Source organism: Cebus imitator, unplaced genomic scaffold, assembly GCF_001604975.1.
Source record: "Cebus imitator isolate Cc_AM_T3 unplaced genomic scaffold, Cebus_imitator-1.0 Scaffold138, whole genome shotgun sequence".
NCBI lineage: Eukaryota > Metazoa > Chordata > Mammalia > Primates > Cebidae > Cebus > Cebus imitator.
In genome coordinates this window covers 651278-671082 of record NW_016107453.1, presented here as the reverse complement: position 1 = coordinate 671082, position 19805 = coordinate 651278, and the positions used below count along the sequence as shown (strand labels likewise).

General features: G+C 41.2%; 1 protein-coding gene across 16 annotated transcripts in view; it reads left to right on the top strand.

The window, feature by feature from the left end:
- Window positions 1-19805, top strand: part of LOC108313502 (amyloid beta precursor protein) — a 288061-nt gene that overhangs the window by 134092 nt on the left and 134164 nt on the right. For all 16 annotated transcript variants that reach the window (XM_037743244.1, XM_037743239.1, XM_037743237.1 and 13 more), the window contains exon 6: window positions 14916-15118. In XM_037743244.1, the coding sequence (XP_037599172.1) occupies window positions 14916-15118 (203 nt within the window). The remainder of the gene's footprint in view (window positions 1-14915; window positions 15119-19805) is intronic.

The window sequence follows — 19805 nt, the reverse complement described above, 5'->3', positions numbered from 1 at the left end:
TCTGTTCTACTTTCTACTTCTATAAAATCAACATTTTCTAGCTTCTGCGTGTGAGTGAGAGCATGGGCGTTTAACTTTCTGTTTTTGGCTTATTTCACTTCACATATGTCCTCCTGTTCCATCCATGTTGCTTCAAATGACAGGATTTTATTTTTTGTGGCTTAATAATATTTCACTCGTGCATTATGTGCGCGCGTGTGCGCGCACACACACACACACAGACACACCCCCCACATTTTCTTCATCCAGGAGTCTCTTTGGACACCTAGGTATTCTATACCTTGGCTATTGTGAATAGTGCTGAAGTAAATGTGGGAATGCAGATATCTCGTTAATATACTGATTTCCATTCCTTTAGATAAATGCCCAGTAGTGGGATTGCTGGATCATACGGTAGTTGTATTTTTAGTTTTTTGAGGAACCTCCATACTGTCCTCAAAGTGGCTGTACTAGAACAGAGCTTTTCTAACTTCCTTCCATTTGGAAATATTCTTACCCAACATGCACATTAGTAACTTGGCTATGTATGTCTCATCTCTGTGTCTCAGATACCGCGTTTAGGATATCTGCAGTCTTTGGCTATGGGCATGACTCCTAAAGTGCATGATGCTTTTGCTCTGTCATCAGTATTAGTTGACAGGAAAGTAAGACAGTACTGCTCCTCCTGACCCCTTCATCTGCCCGGTAGAATACCAGTGCAGACAGGCCCAGGTATCTCTGGGCTCAAGATTCCAGACATTTATAGGACGGGACTTTTTCTATGAATCACCTTAAGTTTAGTAAATTCTTAGAATTGACTACCTTTGCCATTTCTCAGAAGCCCTTTTTCTTCTGTAACTTCACTGTCACTATCGTTTCCAGCCTGCACATTCTTTTTGTTTTTTTCTTCCCGACCCAAGTCTAATCTTGAATTGTATCCCTGCACATTATTTATGCAGGCTTTAGGAGTTCCCACCCCCCATGCTATCCCCCTGCCCCTGCCTTTGTTGTTTTAACTATCCTGTCTTGGCTGTTTTTGTTTTGTTTTGAAATTTCATCCATTAAATTCCTGACCTTGGTTATCTCTGTCCAATTATTATAGTATTTTTCTTTCTGGCTCTTTCTTCGTGATTGCTGTAATCCATGCCCTTGACTTTAAATACCAGTTATAAGTAGACTAAGCCAAGGTTTATTTCTCTAGCCCAGACTCTACCTAGTTATTTCGTAGGCATATGAATCCTAACATGTCCAGAAGAGACTTCTTAATTCCCCTGCTACCCACTCCCCAGTGTGGTTTCTCAAAGCTGTTCTCTCTCAGTAATGGTCCTATTCCCCCTCCTAGGGATTACTACTAAGAACCTGGAACTCATCATTGTCTCTTCTGCAAATCCTGTCAGTTCTGGATTTATCCACCTCTCTTCATCTTTTCCAGTACAGTCCTCGCCTAAACTCGCATTGTTTCTTGCTGGAGTTCTTTCAGTATCCTACTAATCTCTGCTTTCATTCTCTCTCCCCAACTCATGCACTCCTTTCCTCTCCCACACTAAGCCATTCTCTGTACAGCAGCCAGGATGTAGAGTATTTATTTACATAAAGCGGATCCTAGAACTCCCCAATTGCAGTTGCATTCATGGCTTTCCAGTATGCTTAGAAACCAAGTGCACAGAGAGAAAACAGTGGAGCCTTGCTTGGGTGTGCTGAGGATAATAACGGATCACAACTAACGACAAGTAGTTTGTGTCAGGGCCTCGTTTGAACGCGTATATCCCTTACAGTTATTAGTGTATTTGACCCAGCTCCTCCATACCTCTCCAGTATCACCCCGTGCCTCTTTCTCACCCACTCCCTCCTGCTCAATGTCACACAAGTCAATACACTCAGCTTGCCGTCCTTAGGGCTGACAGATCTTATTGTCTGTAGTAGATCTTCCAAGGTCCCACCTTCAGCCTCAATTTTTCTGCCATCTTCCCAGAATGATCATCTTCCCCTTGACCATTCTGTTTTTTGGAGACAAGGTCCTGCTCTGTCACTTAGGCTGGAGTGCAGTGGCATGATCATGGCTCACTACAGCCTTGACCTCCCTGGCTCTAGAGATCCTCCTGCCTCAGCCTCCTGGGTAGCTGGGACTACAGGCATGTACTGCCTCACCTGGCTAATTTTTTTTTATTTTTAGTAGAGACAAGGTCTCACTTTGTTGCCTAGGCTTATCTCAAACTCCTGAGCTCAAACATTCCTCCCGCCTCAGTTTCCCAAAGTGTTGGAATTATAGGCATTAGCCACCATGCCTGGCCCTGATCGTTCTTTTCTGAAGAAAACACCCCTTCTTCATTATTCTCAATGTTAGCAGCCCATTTACTTCCATTCTGAAATGAATCACATTTTAGTGTTTTATTGGTTCATTGTCATTCCTCCCCCTAAAGAATGTAAGCTCTCTGAGGACAAGGAGTTTATCTTTTTCCCTCTTAGAGCCTCAGATCCAGCAGAATGCCAGGCACCTAGCAACCATGGTAGCATTTGTTGAGTGAATGGCTTTTCATACACTATTTTAAACATTGTTCCCTATTAGTCTCCCTAATCAATAATAGAAAATATCTTCTATTATTGATTGATATTATTATTGATAATAGAAGATATTTTCTATTGATTAGGGAGACTAATCAGGAACATGTTTAAAATTCTCACATAGATCTCCGAATTGGAAAATAGTCTTGAATTATGATTGTGAGGGAGGGGGGAAGGAAGGAGGAGGAATGATGTAGTTAGACTTCAGAAGGCTAGATTTTGTTTCTATTTGAATGATGGTCTCACAGTGGGACATATTATCCATTCAGAAAGTGAGTGGGCATCTGGTCTATTATCTTTGGTCTTTCAGGAATGGCAGCTCTTTAGTTTAAAAAACAACAACAAAAGTGCAGCTCTTTTTATTTAATGGAAAATGAAAAGCAGTGCCTGTGTATTAGTGGCTCAGATTTTTTGTTCTTTTTTGTCTTTGTTTCCAGCTGTCTACTGTATGCCTCTCCAGCAGGGTCTTAGAGAATCTCAAATCTACCATGATCAAAGTATTTCTTAACTCCTGCTGTATCATCTATTACCATTAGAAACGATCTTCAACTCACAGCATCAGATTCCTCCTGTCACTCACTCCCTTCATCCCCAGAGTCACCAATTCTGTGCTGTTATTTTATCCAAGTTCTTGGTAGGCTTCATGAGCATCTCCTTCACCTCCCACCTGTCACTCCTCCACCTGTCTGTCCTCCATGCTTCTGCCAGCTTGTGCTTGTTGCAGTACAACTATCTTGCCACTCTTGCTTCAAGCTTTTTTACCAGGCTCTGCATCACTAGTAGATGATGGTCCAGACTCCTCAGCTTGTGAAACAGGCTTCATAATAGAGCAGAGCTGCAGCTACAGTCAGCTCCCCTCCAACAGTCCCGCCTCCATCATACTGAGTATTGGCAATTCCTGCTGCACTCTTTGTATTAGTCCATTTTCACACTGCTATAACAAAATACCCAAGACTGGGTAATTTATAAAGAAAAGAGGTTTAATTGATTCACAGTTCTGCATGGCCAAAGAGGCCTCAGGAAATTTATAATCATGGCAGAAGGGGAAGCAAACACATCTTTCTTAACAAGGCGGCAGGAGAGAAAAGAGTGAGGAACGGAATGGGAAGAGCCCCTTATAAAACCATCAGGTCTCCTGAGAATGCCCTCACTGTCACAGAACAGCATGGAGAAACCACTCCCATGATCCAGTCACATCCCATCAGGTCTCTGTCTAGACACTTGGGGATTAGGGGCATTACAATTCAAGATGAGATTTGAATGGGGACACAGCCAAACCGTATAACTCTTCATCTGTTACAGGTGCTATTCTCTGTTTCTACAATGTCCTTTTTGCTACCCTCTTAATAGATTTCTATTCATTCATCATTTCCCAGTTTACCTGTTACCTCTTCAACAGATTATTCTTCAGTCTGTCCCTCCCAAACTCCACCAATGAGCATTCTTTGTTCAACCCATTATTGTTAATATGCGCATCACTGAAAACACTGTTTTATGCTTGCTTATATGTCTGTCTCTGCCAGACTCTGAGCCTGTGGTCAGCAATTAGAATCTTACTAGACATAGCACCCAGTAAAGGATAGCTCTTAATTAGATTTTTTTTCAAAAATAATAAACCCCAAGAAAAACATCATATATGAAAAACAAATGATATTTTTTATTTATACTATTTGCAAAACCTAATAGTAATAAAAAGAAAAAATGTCATAAATATACATTTAAGCTATAGTTAAAAACAGCAAATAGGCATAATATTTAGCTCTTATTGGATGCTGTTCCAAGTGTGTTGTTTACATTGGCTGTTCACAACATCCCCTGAGTTGGTTACTGTTTCCATCCCATTTAAAGATGAGGAAACCAAGTCACAGCACGGTAAGTGACTCGTTCATAGTCACATCTGAGCTGGCAGGTGGCAGCACCGAGAATGAAACCCATGTGGTTGAGCTCTGGAAAGTCATCATTAATCACCACATTAGACCTTCTCTTTACGATCCACATAACTAGAACATTCAATTAACTGGAGCATATTTAAGTATAGTCTTTCCTTGAGAAAGGAAAAGAATTTACAAATTTCATAGCCTCGTCCCTTGTACATTTGTGGCATTGCTCTGGGAGTGTCTATTTGATATTTGACCCTACCGATTTCTCGGATGACGCCAACCAACCACAGATGCTTTAAAAATATATACTTAATATTTACCAATATTAAGGCAAGAAGGTGGGCTTGTTGGAAGAGGAAAATGTTAGCTCACTAATAGAAAATGAACTAGAAGTCTTATCTCTCCAGAACGTGCCTTCCCTAAATGTTCTGGCTAACCCAAGAAGCTACATCATCTTTACCTTTATGATACAATTTAAAGCACTTTTCTACTTACTTCAAGCACAGAAGCAAGGAAGGCCTTGGGCTGTAAATCCTGTAGCCTGAGCCACGTGGCTTCTTCTCCCGGACAGATACCTGGCATATTCTGCCACCGAGGATCAGTGGTGCAGATGTGTCTGTTTTCTCTTAGGAGTGGGACTCCACTTAGGAATCTGGGGCAGAACAAGGTATGGGTGCATTCTGGGGAGTGTGCTAGAAGGAGGAGCAGCGTTTGTTGTTTTTGCTTCCTGATATGGTTTGGCTGTGTCCTCCTTCAGATATCAACGTGAATTGTATCTCCCAGAATTCCCACATGTTGTGGGACGGACCCAGGCGGAGGTAATTGAATCGTGGGGGCCGGTCTTTCCCGCACTGTTCTCGTGATAGTGAGTAAGTCTCACGAGATCTCCTGGTTTCTCAGGGGTTTCCAGTTTTGCTTCTTCCTCATTTTTCTGTTTCTGCCACCATGTAAGAAGTGCCTTTTGCCTCCTGCCATGATTCTGAGGCCTCCCCAGCCATGTGGAACGGTGCGTCCAGCTAAACCTCTTTTTTTTCCCAGTCTCGGTATGTCTTTATCAGCAGCGTGAAACCAGACTGATAGACTTCCCTAACAGAACCACTTATTTTTTCACAAAAAAGAGGGGCTAAGCCCAAGAACATGTAGCTTCTCTCTTCTTTCAAAGGAATAGGTCGTCACGAAATGCCCCCAAAAGAAAAGGGTCAGGCTTTTCTCTTGCTTTGCGACTTTCCTGGGGTGCTTTGTAGCCATTTTGTACACAGACCATCTATAGCTGTAGATTAGTTCCCATGTGCATAGGCACAGTGGAAGGGGATGCCAGGGACCCAGGTTTTGTTTCATTGACATCTTTTCAGGGCATCTCTCTTACTACCTTCTGTAGAAATTCCAACAGCCCGGCTAACTACCAGCCCCAGACTACACCCTAGCTTTGCTGCGTTCATCTTCTCCGTAACACTAGTCACCTTGTAATGTGCTGGTGTAAATAACACGATTGCTTTGGTTTTCTTCTATCTTTCCCTCTCTGTAGAATGTAAATGCTCAGGAAGGCAGGGAGTTTCGTCTGCTTTATTCCCTGCAGCCCTAGACTCTGGAGCAGATCCTGGAACTCAAATATTTCTTAGAGAGCCAAAGGTCATATACTTCCAACTCTCCACCCGGAATACATATGGATCACTCATCCTTAGTAGCAGCCAAATCTTTGGACATGAGGAATTTGCTCATTCACAGTTTCCCGGCCTAGCCTCTGATTAGCCAGACTTTTACTTCACATATCAAGAATTTAAAATGACTCCAAAACTTTTTATCACCTTGGGTGCTTCTCCTTAGTTCTAGTTGGTTCATAAAGCTGTCAGGACAATAATCTGCTTTTCATTATATATGGCTTTTCTTGCCTCCAAGATAGCCTTTAAAAAAGCAATTTAGCCTTTTACTATAATTATATTCCAAATTTAAGTCTTGCCAGAATATCATTTTCCCCCTTTAAACGTACTTTTTAATGATGCTGAAATATTTTAAAGAAAAGTTCAAACAGCAAGCATATTTAAGAAGTCGGCATATGTCTCTAAAATCTAAGAACATTTTTCCACAGAGTTCAGATGATACCATCTCACCCACAAAATTAACATAACTTTTAATAGCATTGGATACCATGTCTATATTCAGATTCCTGCTGAGTTCCAGAAAGGTCCTTCATAGGCTCTGCATATCACATCCTATCCAGCACCAGGGCCAGCATCTTACATCCTTAATTCTTAGGATTCAGAATAGCCCTTTTTATATCCTGACACTGACTTGCTGAGAAGCTGTACCAGCTTTCCTGTAAACTGTCCACCCCTTGGATTCATCTTAAATCATTTCCTAGGGATATTGTTTAGATTGCTGCTCTATTGCTAGAATATTCATCTTACCCTAAGTGTGTACTGAGATAGCAGAGTAAAGAGAGATTGCCTTTTAAATGATTTACCGAGGAACTGCTAGTTTGCACAAAGGCTTGGCTTTAGTGTTTCTCAGATCTCTTTGCTTGTTTCAGTAATTTTTTTTTTTTTTTTTTTTTTAGTAATTCACTGACATAAGCAGAGCAAGGTTTACATGAGCCTGTATTAAGAGAAGTTGGTTTGACTTTAAACGGTCAATTTTACAGTCCTCATTTGGGCTTTACAGGTCACATACAGTCTCTGTCACATATTGCTGTCCTTTTTCCCCTTTCTTTTCCTTGTGTAATTCTTTAAAAAATCCAAAGCCCATCCTTAGCTCACAGGATGTACAAGAACAAGTTGTAGGCTGCAGTTTGCCAACACCTGCTCTGTGCCAGTGCTGAGTTGCCATTCTTGGACCCCTCTTTCTGTTTTTGTCTGCTGATTTCCTTTCAGGTGCTCAGGCTTCCCTCCCTCCGTCACTGGGCCTTTGCACATGCCCTACCCACTCTGCCTGGGAGAGAGTTATCTTTAGACCCTGGACTTTATTCACTTTGGACCTTCTTTGGGTCACATTTCAGCCATGCCTCACTGGACACCTGGAGTCTGGTTAGCGCCCGCTCTTTGGGGTCTCCTAACCATATGTAATTGTTACTAGGGCAATAATTTTACATTTATATAGGTGCTGAGGTCAGTGTCTGTCCCTTTGGCTACTTGCCTTGTGAGCTACCCTTGCTTTCCAGTGTATCCCTAGCTCCTGGCCCAGTGTCCAGCCTCCACTCATGTTTTCCCTAGAGTCCACTGTGTGCCCAGCAGCCAGAGACATCATTGCAACTTAAATCTCATTGAATCGTTCCAGTTGCTATAAGAAATATAACCTTGCTGGGCGCAGTGGCTCACGTCTGTAATCCCAGCACTTTGGGAGGCTGAAGCGGGTGGATCCTAGGTCAAGAGATCGAGACCATCCTGGCCAACATGGTGAAACTCCATCTCTACTAAAAACACAAAACAATTAGCTGGGTGTAGTGGTATGCTCCTGTAGTCCCAGCTACTCAGGGGGCTGAGGCAGGAGAATGATTTGAACCCAGGAGGCGGAGGTTGCGGTGAGCCGAGATTGCACCACTGCACGCCAGCCTGGCAACAGAGCAAGATTTCATCTTATAAAACAAAAAAAAGAAATGTAACCTTACTAGGTAACACTATGCCTGTCTGTCTCCACCACCAGATCTTATATTTCCTCCCTCATCTACTCCTTCATAAGCTCACTGGCCCTTTGTTATTGTTGTTGTTGTTATTGTTTTTGAGATGGAGTCTTGCTCTGTCGCCACGCTGGACTGCAGTGGTGCCATCTGGCTCACTGCAGCCTCCGCCCCCTGAGTTCAAGTGCTTCATCTGCCTCAGCCTCCCAAGTGGCTGGGACTGTAAGGTGCGCCACCACACCCAACTAATTTTTGTATTTTTAGTGAAGACGGGATTTCGCCATGTTGGCCAGGATGGTCTCGAACTCTTGACCTCGTCTCGGCCTCCCAAAGTGCTGGGATTACAGGCGTGAGCCACCTCGCCCAGCTCCTTTGTTGTTGCCTTTGGTGAATATGCTAAGCTCTTCCTCATGCCTAGGTCTTTGCACTTGCTCTTACCTCTGCCCTAACCATCCATGCAGTGCCCGACTTGAGCATTCTTTGCTTCAGTTCACATGGCTCTTCTGTGGAGCCCTTCCCTGACCACCCTGTTTGAAATGCTACCCATCTCCCGCACACATCTGTTATAGTCATTCATTAGCAATTCCTCCCATTTCCTTTCTCTATAGTACTTTTGCATAATTTTTTTCCTTGCTCATGTTACACCTCCTCCACTAATAGATCACAAGAAATTGAGTGCTTTATCTTCACTTGTGTAGCCTCAGTGCCTGGAATAGAACTGGCACTTGGTAAAGCACAGTGAATATTGTTGATTGAATGGCTAGTGGTTGGCTTGGAGAGGTGCTCAATGGAATGATTCAGTGGACAAATGAATGAATGCATTGCCACTTTTTTGCTCAGTATCATCAATCTGTATGTGTCCCTTTCAACTCAAATATTTATCCGTTGGCTAAAGAAAAAAATACCTGAATACCCTTGTCTCTGCAGTTTAGACTTCCTCACTCTGAAAACTCAGTGCCTGTGTAAAATTTCATTATATTTTATTTACTTGTTATTCTGCTTATGCATTATATGAATATTCCTGACTCATCTACACAGTCACCTATCACTAAACCAGCTCTGATGCCTCTGGCTCACAGCAATCAGTTCTCTTTTGAATTTCTGAAGCATTTAATCTGCAGTATGTCTATTACTCATATAGCAGTTAGTGTGGATTCTGTTACCCAGAATAAATATTCATTAAATGTGTAAGAATGATGATACAACCTAATTTCAGATCAAAGTTGTGATTTATAGCTCATTCTTAATCAGCTGAGTCATGAATTAATTTATTTATTTATTTATTTATTTGAGGCAGAGTTTCACTCTGTCATCGAGGCTGTAGTGCAGTGGCGTGATTTTGGCTCACTGCAGCTTCTGCCTCCCGACTTCAAGTGATTCTTATGCCTCAGCCTCCTGAGTAGCTGGGATTACAGGCGTCTACCCCCACGCCCAGCTAATTGTTTGTATTTTTAGTAGAGACGGGGTTTCACCATGTTGGCCAGTTTGGTCTCGAACTCCTGTCCCCAAGTGATCCACCTGCCTGGGCCCCTCACCATGCTGGAATTACAGACGTGAGCCACCGCCTCTGGCCTGAGTTATGAATTATTGGTAGCCCAGTTGTGTGGTTATCTTCCTAAAGCTGGAGGCCTTAAACTCAGGGCCCCAGGTGGGCTTCTGAACCCTCTGCAAGAAATGCCTTTAGCTGCAAGTGTCAGGTAACCCTTTTCACCCTTTTTACTGATTTATTTAGAGAGAAGTACACATAACAGGTAATACAACTATGCATAATTTTAAATAACACAACTAGATAGCCAGCATCCAGACCAGAACACAGAGCATTGCTAGGCCCTGGATCCTCTCTCCTGACCCCTGCCAGTAACTGGCCTTCTCTCCTGAGTTCTGTTAGCCTGGAGTTTGCTTGTTTTTGAATTAGGCGATGTGTCCCCTTGCGTTTCGCTTCTAACAGTGCCTTTGTGTGGGAGCAGTACTGGCTTTTTCTTACTTTGCCCTCCTTCCCCTGAAACATTTTCCTAATTTAATAGCAGTAATTTCAGAAGCTGCTTTCCTTTGGGACAAACTGACTTACCCAGCCATTTATACCTTCTACGTTAGACTCTGGCAGTATGGAGAACTGAGTCAGAGAGAAGGAGAATCATCTGTTTATCTTCTTTTTTAAAAAGGCTGTATTTTCTCTCTAGGAGCCTGTAGGCTCTTTTTTCCTATTCTCATAACCATAGAGGAAGAATCTGAACCCTGTCCTATTGAGTCTTCCCTCGTTGGTTGCATTTCCGGAACCAACATTGGTTGCCTTCCCTCTTTCTTCGTCAGTGCGGTAGTTTAGATCTCATGATTGTCCACATTCACATCACCATGGGAATCAGAACTCTTTCTGTCATTTCCTCCTTGTTTATCTATAGCAAGAAGAGAAAAGTCAGTCTAAACAAAGACTGTGAAAGAATGAATACAGACTTTATTATTTTAGAGCAGTTTTAGGTTCATGGCAAAATTGGGCAGAAGGTACAGAGATTCTCCCACGTACTCCCTGTTCATGCACATGCGCAGCCTCTCCCATTATCAGCATACCCCTTAGAGCGATTTGTGACAATTAGTGAACCTGCATTGACACCATCATTATCACCCAAAGTCCACGGTTTACATTAAAATTCTCTCATCATTGTTTATTCTGTGAGTTTGGACAACTGTATAATGACATGTACCCACCATTCTAGTGTCACACAGTATACTTTTACTAGCGCCCAAATCCGCTGGCTCGGCCCTCTCTTCCCTTTAACCTTTCCAAGCCACTGACCTTTTACTGTCTCCATAATTTTGCCATCTCTAGAATGTCATATGGCTTTTTTAGAAAATATAAATGGGGACTTTTTGGGCATGACTTTAATAAACAGAAATGAAAATTGGTGTATGAATCAAAATCTTTCACTCTCTAACGGGACTATCAGGCAGCATCTGCACGTGGAATTGTATCAAGGTCAGCTTTTATTTAGAAACAGAAGAGTCACCTTTGTGATGTCCTTTATCCTTCACCCAAGTAAAATCTCACATGCAGACACATAAAATTTTATCACCAGTGATTTACTTCCTCGTGGTAATGTCCCTTTGACCTTATTAAATTCAGAAACTCCAGGGATGGTTAGCATTTTCAGATGGTTCCCTCATTCCGTAAAAGTGTTTCTTGTTGCTGTTTAAAAGCTGTAAAAGCCACCCACTATAAATTGATAGCCATTAAAGTCTGCAAATGAATATTCCACTGTGTTCCCAAGTGTTTATTTTATTATGAGTTGTTATTTGAGTGTTTGTAAGGAAATCGTTTTATGATGCTCAGCTTCATATTTCCATAAACTCCTCCTTCCCTGCAACTTCTTAAACTGTGATCAGCTTTTCAAAACAAGTCCACAGGACAACAGTCTGGCATTTGAAGAAGTGGCGGAAAAGTCATTCTTTTTCCCTTCAGTGTTTCTAGCTATTCATGAAAACTGCAATCAAAAGTTGTGATGTCGTGTTTGGCATTCTTTGGGAAAATGCAGCATTATTCTAACAAAACCATGTGCTCTTGTTTTAAGTAGTGTCCAAATGAGTAATTGAATTCATGGACGTCTAAATTTAATTCCAGAAGTCAAAGCTATGGTAATAAGAACTTGGACCTGAGTTCTCTTAGGCCAAGTAATTTAATTCTTTAGCCAGTTGAACTATTACGTGTCTCTGTTCCTGGTTATTATGCCAGTAAATTGCTCAGGCAGATGCAGTGATGGATGATGGGCATATAATTCACTCTTTTTCATGGCTAGACACATACCAGAATGCAGATCACGCTAAACAGCTGTTTTTACAAACATGGTTTCTATTGAGAGCTTTAAGACCCACATCCAAGTAATAACAGAGAAGCCTGCAAGAGGAACCTGGGGATACCCAGGGTCATGTTTTCACCAACCCACCTGGACACGCGGTGCTGTCCTAACCCTGGATCATACACTTGGACATTGTCATTCCAATCATGGTTCAAGATCATGTGTATACTTCATGATTTAAAGAGAATACTGGTTTGATTTTTTCTTCCTGACTTTCCCTGAATTTTCCACTTAAATTGGAAAACAGCTGAGTGCCCATGATTTGATTGAATAAATAATAGATCTCAAACACTGTAAATTCACCGATGACGTGCATCAGGTCATCTTTCACCTGTTTCTTCCTGGTATTGTGAAAATGTTACAGTAACTGATTAGGGTTTTCTCTGCATTGATACTTCATTTATTAACATAGGAATAAGTTGCTATTAATAAATTATTCTACTCAGTTTCTTTTTATTCTTTAGCCACATGCTTTCAACTTCTTTGGATGTCTTTACTTAATATCCTTGCATCATATTTAATCAGAGTTAGACAGGCATTCCACTTGGGGATCATACACCTTTTCCTTTTTTTAGAGACTTTATAAATGCCCTTTACACTAATCTTGCATCCTATGTAATCACAGTCAGGTGTTCCATGGGGGTCATACACATCTTTATACAACTTGTGTAACACAAGCTTTAAATGTTGAGTTAATCAGAGAATTCCTGCCATTGACAGATTCATCTCTATGTGTCTTTCCCTTTTACTCAGCAAAACTACTTGTGACGGTCCTGTCAGACTTTGAAAGCCTTTCAGGGCTGTGGAGGAGCCTTCCTTTCTGTTTTCATAGATCATGGAATCATAGTGTTGCTTGTCTCAAATGTTTGGAATCTGATTTCCTACATAATGCTGTACTCTCACTACCAGTCCAAGGCTTCACGTGGCTGCTTACAAACGCCTGGGGTTCCTATCGCTTTTCCCAATGATGAGCTGCTTCTTGTAGGCCAGAATCAGCTCTGTGGTAGAATTTCCTTCTGCTTTGTATCTCTCTCTCTTTCTCTTTTTTTTTTTTTCTTCTGGGGACATTTCAATGTGGGCATGGCAGCCTTTAGTTCTATTACTATGGTACTTCTCAAATAGACCTGTGGCAACCAGAATGTAGTCTGTTGGTTTTGACAGATAGACACCCTGCCCTGGAAAGGTCGAAACCCCCTGCCACATCTAGATTTTTGTCCTATATTGGTTTTGTAATCTGATCAAGGACATCCATTCCTCTAGTTCGGCTAGGTGGCTTTTACTGTTTGATACTTCCTGTTCTTATCTTCATTTATCTTCTTTCAAGTGCTCTCAACTATCCCTGCCTTGGCAGGTACATGATTTCCATAAGGATTTCCTAACAGGCCTTTAAAATTTTGTTCGAGACATGCCCTTCTTTTGCCATTCAAATTTGCTGATTTTTTTTACACACCACGATGCATCAGCCTGTAGCTGTTTAATACCATAAATATTACTTCTGATCTTCTTCCCAAGTTCACTGTGAGTTACTTGTTATCTCTTGCCGTTATTCTCAGCATATTACAGTGGATCTCAGAATATTGTCCCCTGACCACCAGCATCAGTGTCACCTGGAGATTTGAAATGCAAATTCTCAGGCCCCACCAAGGCTCCATGATTCAGAAACTCTGGAGCTGCATTAGAAACTGCCTGGTACCTGGATCTGTGTTGGTTTTTGTTTATCTATTTGTTTGTTTTTAAAGGGACTATGTCTTTGTCTCCCTGGCTGGAATGCAGTGATGCATTCATAGCTCACAGCAGCCTCAAATTCCTGGGCTCAAGCAATCCCCCCACCTCAGCCTTCTGAGTAGCTGGGACTACAGGTGCACACCACCATGCCTGGCTTTTTTTTTTTTTTTTTTTTTTTTTTTTTTTTTTTTTTAATTTTAATTTTTTGGAAAGACAAGGTCTCACTGTGTGGCCCAGGCTGGTCTCAAGCTCCTGGCCTCAAGCTGTCTTCCCACCTCAGCCTCCCACAGTGCTGGGATCACATGCATGAGCCACCACTCTCAGCGGGTGACCTGTGTTTCAGTAAAGCCTTGCAGATGATTCTGATGCTCACTGAAATTTGAGAACCACTGAAATATTTGGTGTTTTACAAAACATAGCAATTAGCAAGTGTAGGGTGCGCAACTAAATAGTTTCAGCAGGCATCCCTGACTACAGGACATTACAGATTTACTCTTAAGCCATTTTCATCTTCTACTTCCATGTCCATTTTAAACTCTGAATTGCAGTTTTTAAACCAGTTTCCACTGGCACGTACTGAGTATCTGCTAGCGTGCAGTGCTTTGCTGTTCTTATGTGCACACTATGAGAAGTCATTCCCATCATACAACAAACTCAGTTTTGGTATCTCCCCTCTCCCCCGCACTTTTTTTATAATGGACTACATTTTTCAGAACAGTTTTAGGTTTAGAAAGACTGAGCAGAAAGTACAAAGAGTTCTCTCTACCTCTCACCTCCCCACTCACCCAGAATTTCCCTTAGTTAACATTTTGCCTTAGGATGGTACATTTGAACCAATATTGATACATTATTATTAACCAGTGTTCCTGTTATCATTAGAGGTGGCTTTTTGTGTTGTATAGTCTATTGGTTTTGACAAATGCATAATGCCATGTATCTATTACTACTTATGACAGTATCATGTAGAGTAGTTCCTAAAAATCCTCTGTAATCCAGCTACTCATCCCTTTCCCCCCACCCCCCTGGCAACCACTGATCTTTTTATTGTCTCCGTAATTTTGCCTTTTTCAGAATGTCCTATGGTTAGACTCATGGTATCCATTTTTAACAGCTGCAGAAACTAAGAACTGTACTCAAGGATAAAAAATTTTTTGCAGACCCGCTGAGCTGGGATTTATACTTAGACCTGCTGGCTTTAAGTTTTGTGTGTGTTTCTTCTCAAATTGCCAAAATTCCTTATTGACAATCTTCTTTTCCTTTCTTGAAAGTTGTTTGATTGACTTTTTCTGTTGTTTGTGTTTGCCCTTACAGTGAAGACAAAGTGGTAGAAGTGACAGAGGAGGAAGAAGTGGCTGAGGTGGAAGAAGAAGAAGCCGATGATGATGAAGACGATGAAGATGGTGATGAGGTAGAGGAAGAGGCTGAGGAACCCTACGAAGAAGCCACGGAGAGAACCACCAGCATCGCCACCACCACCACCACCACCACTGAGTCTGTGGAAGAGGTGGTTCGAGGTAACCCACTGTTTGCTTGGATTCCCCCCACCCCCACAAAAAAGGAAGCACAATACCAGAGTTTGAAACATCCACCCTAGTACCCCTGCCTTCCCCAAACGAAAACACCTTTTTTTTTTTTTTTTTTTTTTTTTTCTAAAAACTTCTTATGCTTGTTGAAATTGTTTTGGTTTAACAAGCAGTCAAACAATTTCAAATAATGTGAAATCTTTAATTATACAGTCTGTTTTGTACCTTGTGTGTGCTACTTGGCAAATCTCAAATTATTCTGCAAGACCCTGCCTAACCAGGTAGTCATCTAATTTGACAAATATGGAGACAGGTGACTCCTTGGTATTCCTTTGGCAGTGAGTATTTGTTACATAATATTGTTTGTTACTCCCTAGACTGTGAGCTCCTTTTGAGGGTAAGGAGTTAATTTTACTCAGTATCACACAGAGTGCCTGGCTTGTAGAAAGTTTTATAAATCTTGGTTGAGTGCATAGTTGTGATTAGACTTCATTGAAGAAGGAGATTTGGGCTGGGCACAGTGACTGACACCTGTAATCCCAGCATTTTGGGAGGCCAAGGCAGGCAGATCTTCTGAGGTCACGAGTTCGAGGCCAGCCTGGCCAACATGGTGAAACCCCATCTCTACCAAAAATACAAAAATTCGCTGGGTGTGGTGGCTTGCACCTGTAATCCTAGCTACTCGGGAGGCTGAGACAGGAGAAATGCTTGACCCAGGAGGTAGAGGTTGCAGTGAGCTGAGATTGTGCCACTGCACTCCAGCCTGGGTGACAGAGCAAGACTCCTATCTCATAAAAAAAGAAGGAGATTTAGTGAGTATCATATTTTATGCTATGAAATTTAACTGAGGTGATTTATGTTGAATTTACATTTTATATTGTTTCATTGGGAAGTATGACAGTGCCTTCTTCAAGAAGTAAATACAGTGCTAATGTCTTAGACTTTCTCTTGAATTAATGTTTGTGTTGCAAATATTGTGAACTAAAGGTCATAGTTTTTGTCTCCATGAAATAAAAACTAACATTCAGTTGATAGTAAATGACCAAATGTTACAGAAACTAGTAAATTGTTGGATTGAGTTCCTTAAAGAGTATGCATTTGTTCTTTAAAAGGGTTCTGCCTTTTGTATCTGCCATTTGTTTTGCAGATAGTAAAAGATGCTTCTAGAGCTAGATTGAACGAATATGTAGTTAATGAATTTTAATGTACTGCAAATACTTGTAAAGGTCAACCACAGATGTTACAGCATTTACAGAAAGTGGCTTTCTCTCACTTTTCTTTTTTTTTTTTTTTGAGCCGGAGTCTCACTGTTGCTAGGCTGGAATGCAGTGGCGCAATTTCGGCTTCCTGCAACCTCTCCCTCCCGGGTATTCTCCTGCCTCAGCCTCCTGGGTAGCTGGGACTGTAGGCGCACACCACCATGCCCAGCTAATTTTTGTATTTTTTAGTAGAGATGGGGTTTCACTATGTTGGCCAGGATGGTCTTGATCTCTTGACCTTGTGATCTGCCCGCCGCAGCCTCCCGAAGTGCTGGAATTATAGGCGTGAGCCACCGCGCCCGGCCTTTCTCTCACTTTTTACTAAAGTATAATGATTTCAGATTCATTGTTCTATTGGAGCTTAGCAGGGGCTACTTTGTCTGACTCAACTATATTCATAGTTGTCACTGTAGCACCTTCTTCCCTTTGTTGCATTTTTTACAACCTTATTCAGGTGTGATTTACATATAAGATTCATTTGTTTTTAAGTATATGATTCAGTGGCTTTAAGAAATTTGCCAAGCTGTACAATTATCACCATAATCTAATCTTTGAACATTTTCATCACTCCAGTAAGATTCCTCATACTCACTCGCAGTTAATCCCTGTACTCATTTCTAGCCCAAGTAACAACCAATCTACTTTCTATCTCTATAAATTTGCCCTTTTTTTGACATTTAATGTGAGCATGATCACAATGTGGTCTTTTGTGTCTGACTTCTTTCACTTAACACCGTATTTTTGAGGTTCTGCATTTCTTTAACTTGTAGCTTTTGAAACAGATTATTCTGAATTAAACACTCAAGAGTTATCGAAAATTTTACATGTTGTTTTAAAGAAAGAACATAGAGTGCAAGACGGAGTGTGTATCATTCCCTGCTGAATGACAGACAGTTTCTTACTCATTTTAGCACACAAGTGAACATGCTAGTAAATGACATTTTGTTTGAACCACCATTTTTCAAATATGCAAACATCTTTTCTCAGGGTATGTTCCATACACCTGTTAGGGCCAACTGTGGCAAATGTGGTCAGATGAACTTGTTAGCCTGATGCCTCTAGCAGGGAAGGACAGCTTTTCAGGGCTTCTCTTCTTGAAACCTAAATGGGGTGTGAATACAAATTACAGCAGCTAGTGTTCTGCAGTGGGACTGAACTCCTTGTGATCTCCATTAAGCTAGCTGTTTATATAACAGTTAGTGTCCATTTACTGAACATTAGATTTTGAGCATCTGCTTGGCACAAAACATTTTGCTAGGCCGTGTGGAATGTATGATGAGCACACACAGGCCAGATGACCCTAGTGGATGTTAAAAATCTCATGGGAAATAGAAGTCAAAGAAATACAAAGCCGTCTGTGTTGTAAGAAATATGAACACAGAACCTACTTCCAAGAGTAAGAGGAAGCTTCTGGAGTGATCAGAGAAGGTTCCATGGAGGGCATGGTATTTGAACTAGAGCTGAAAGTGTGAGCAGGTGGTATGTCTACTGATGGATTTTGCTGTGGAGTTATTAGGAGTAGCAAAACAAATATGGCACCATGGAAAGGTATATTTGGGAGACAGGATTGGTCCAATTTAAGCTAGAGCAGGTATCTTCTAGATTGGGACCAAAATATAGAGACCTTCAGTGCCAGGCTGGCAAGGATGACCATTAACTGCAAGTGATTAACTAAAAAATATTAATTCAGGACCCTACTGTGTGCTGCAGGTTTTTCCAGGAGACGATAAAGAGATTTTGTTTTGATGTTACTACTGTTGAGGTAACAGGTGAAGGAGGAATGACATCAGTCATGCAGTACAATGAGAAGTTGCCACATAAACTTAGGCTCATATTCTAGACAAGACAATTCTCTTGAGATAAAGTGATCTCACTATCACCTGCATTAGTCGGGTTCCTTTTTTGCTTGAGTTTTACATGTAGCATTATTTGATACTAAGACGGAACATAGAGGGACATAGATTTTATATTATTTCCTGTAGAAAGACAAAAGCAGTGAAAAGAATTTCATAAACAAAGCACTCCAAGCTAAAGGCAAGAAAGAAATGAACCTTAAAAAATAGTTAATAATGCTGTTGGCAAGAAGAGCAATAAAAGCGACCTTCTAAAAGCAAGATATCTGCTTATTTAGAGGTACCAACTGTTAATGCCAGAAACAGAGGAATCTTTAATGCAGGTCCACCCATTTCCATCTCAAACTCCTGAACAAAAGCTCTAATTGAGGCAAGTCTTCTAAAGGGGGCCTAACAGAAACATGTTATGGTCTGTTGTGCCCATGCGAGGTAGTTTTTTGTATTCATAGCTAATTGCAATAAAGAAGTAGACGTTGTAGAGGGTAACATTGAAAGAGTCAGCTGCAAAGAGTTGCTTTCCTCCTCCTCATTGTTACAAAAGGCGACTTGTGGTTCTTCCCTGAGAGCAGTGGCAACGCCATCGGCGATTGCTCATTTTGGAAAACTCTAACTTACAAGTAGCTTCTTCTGTGTTCAAAATAAAAAGTAAAAGTGACTTGCAAAGATGAGATACTGCAGGGAGGCTACTGCAGTCTTCGTTTTCAATGTTAGTGTTTCAGCACCCAGAAGAAAGTGTGATTTACAACCATCCTTTCTAAGAAAATTGTTTCATCATTACCAACATATTGCTACTGGTATCAGTTCTTAATGTGCTTCATAAAAAACTCAATACTTTCACAACCCATTAAAATTTGAAAGAAATGGAGGGAAGAAAAATAAAACAGTTTTGACATAGTCATGGACTTCTCTGCCCTACTGTGTTAGAATCGATGATACCCAAGTGATAGGATGTCTGTTCTCTGTTACTGATTCCAGAAGAATAAAAGTATTGTTTAAAAGTGAGCACATCCACTGCACTCCAGCCTGGGCAACAGAGTGGGACCCTGTCTCAAAAAAATAAAACTAAAATAAAAGTGAGCACACGATTGCAAAATCTGTTGGGTTTTGGGGGTTCATTATTGTCTTTGGTTGTTTAAAAAAAATGGATATTGTTGGTTATTGGTCCGGTGGAATATGCCATTACCAATTTGAGTAAAACAGTGGAATATTTAGACACTTGCTCCTCATTTTCTGTTCTTCAAGAAGGGATTGCACTTCAGAAACCTAAAATATCAGGATAGTTTCTGATTGAGCCTAAATTCTAAACTCTGATTGAACATGGGTATTGTAATAATAAATGGCATAGTATTTTATTTAATCTAGTCAGTTGTATCTGTTCAGGGTAACTGATCTTTTTTTCCTTATGTTCATTTATTCAGCAAATGTTCGTTGTACCCTTGCTGATGGCTAGGCTCTTTGTTACTCTGTAAGGCATCATGGGGGCAGAACAGACAATGTTTTACCTCCCAAGAGACTGGCAGATTTTGGAACCCTTTGTGGCAGATACAGATTTTCAGGGCCACCAAT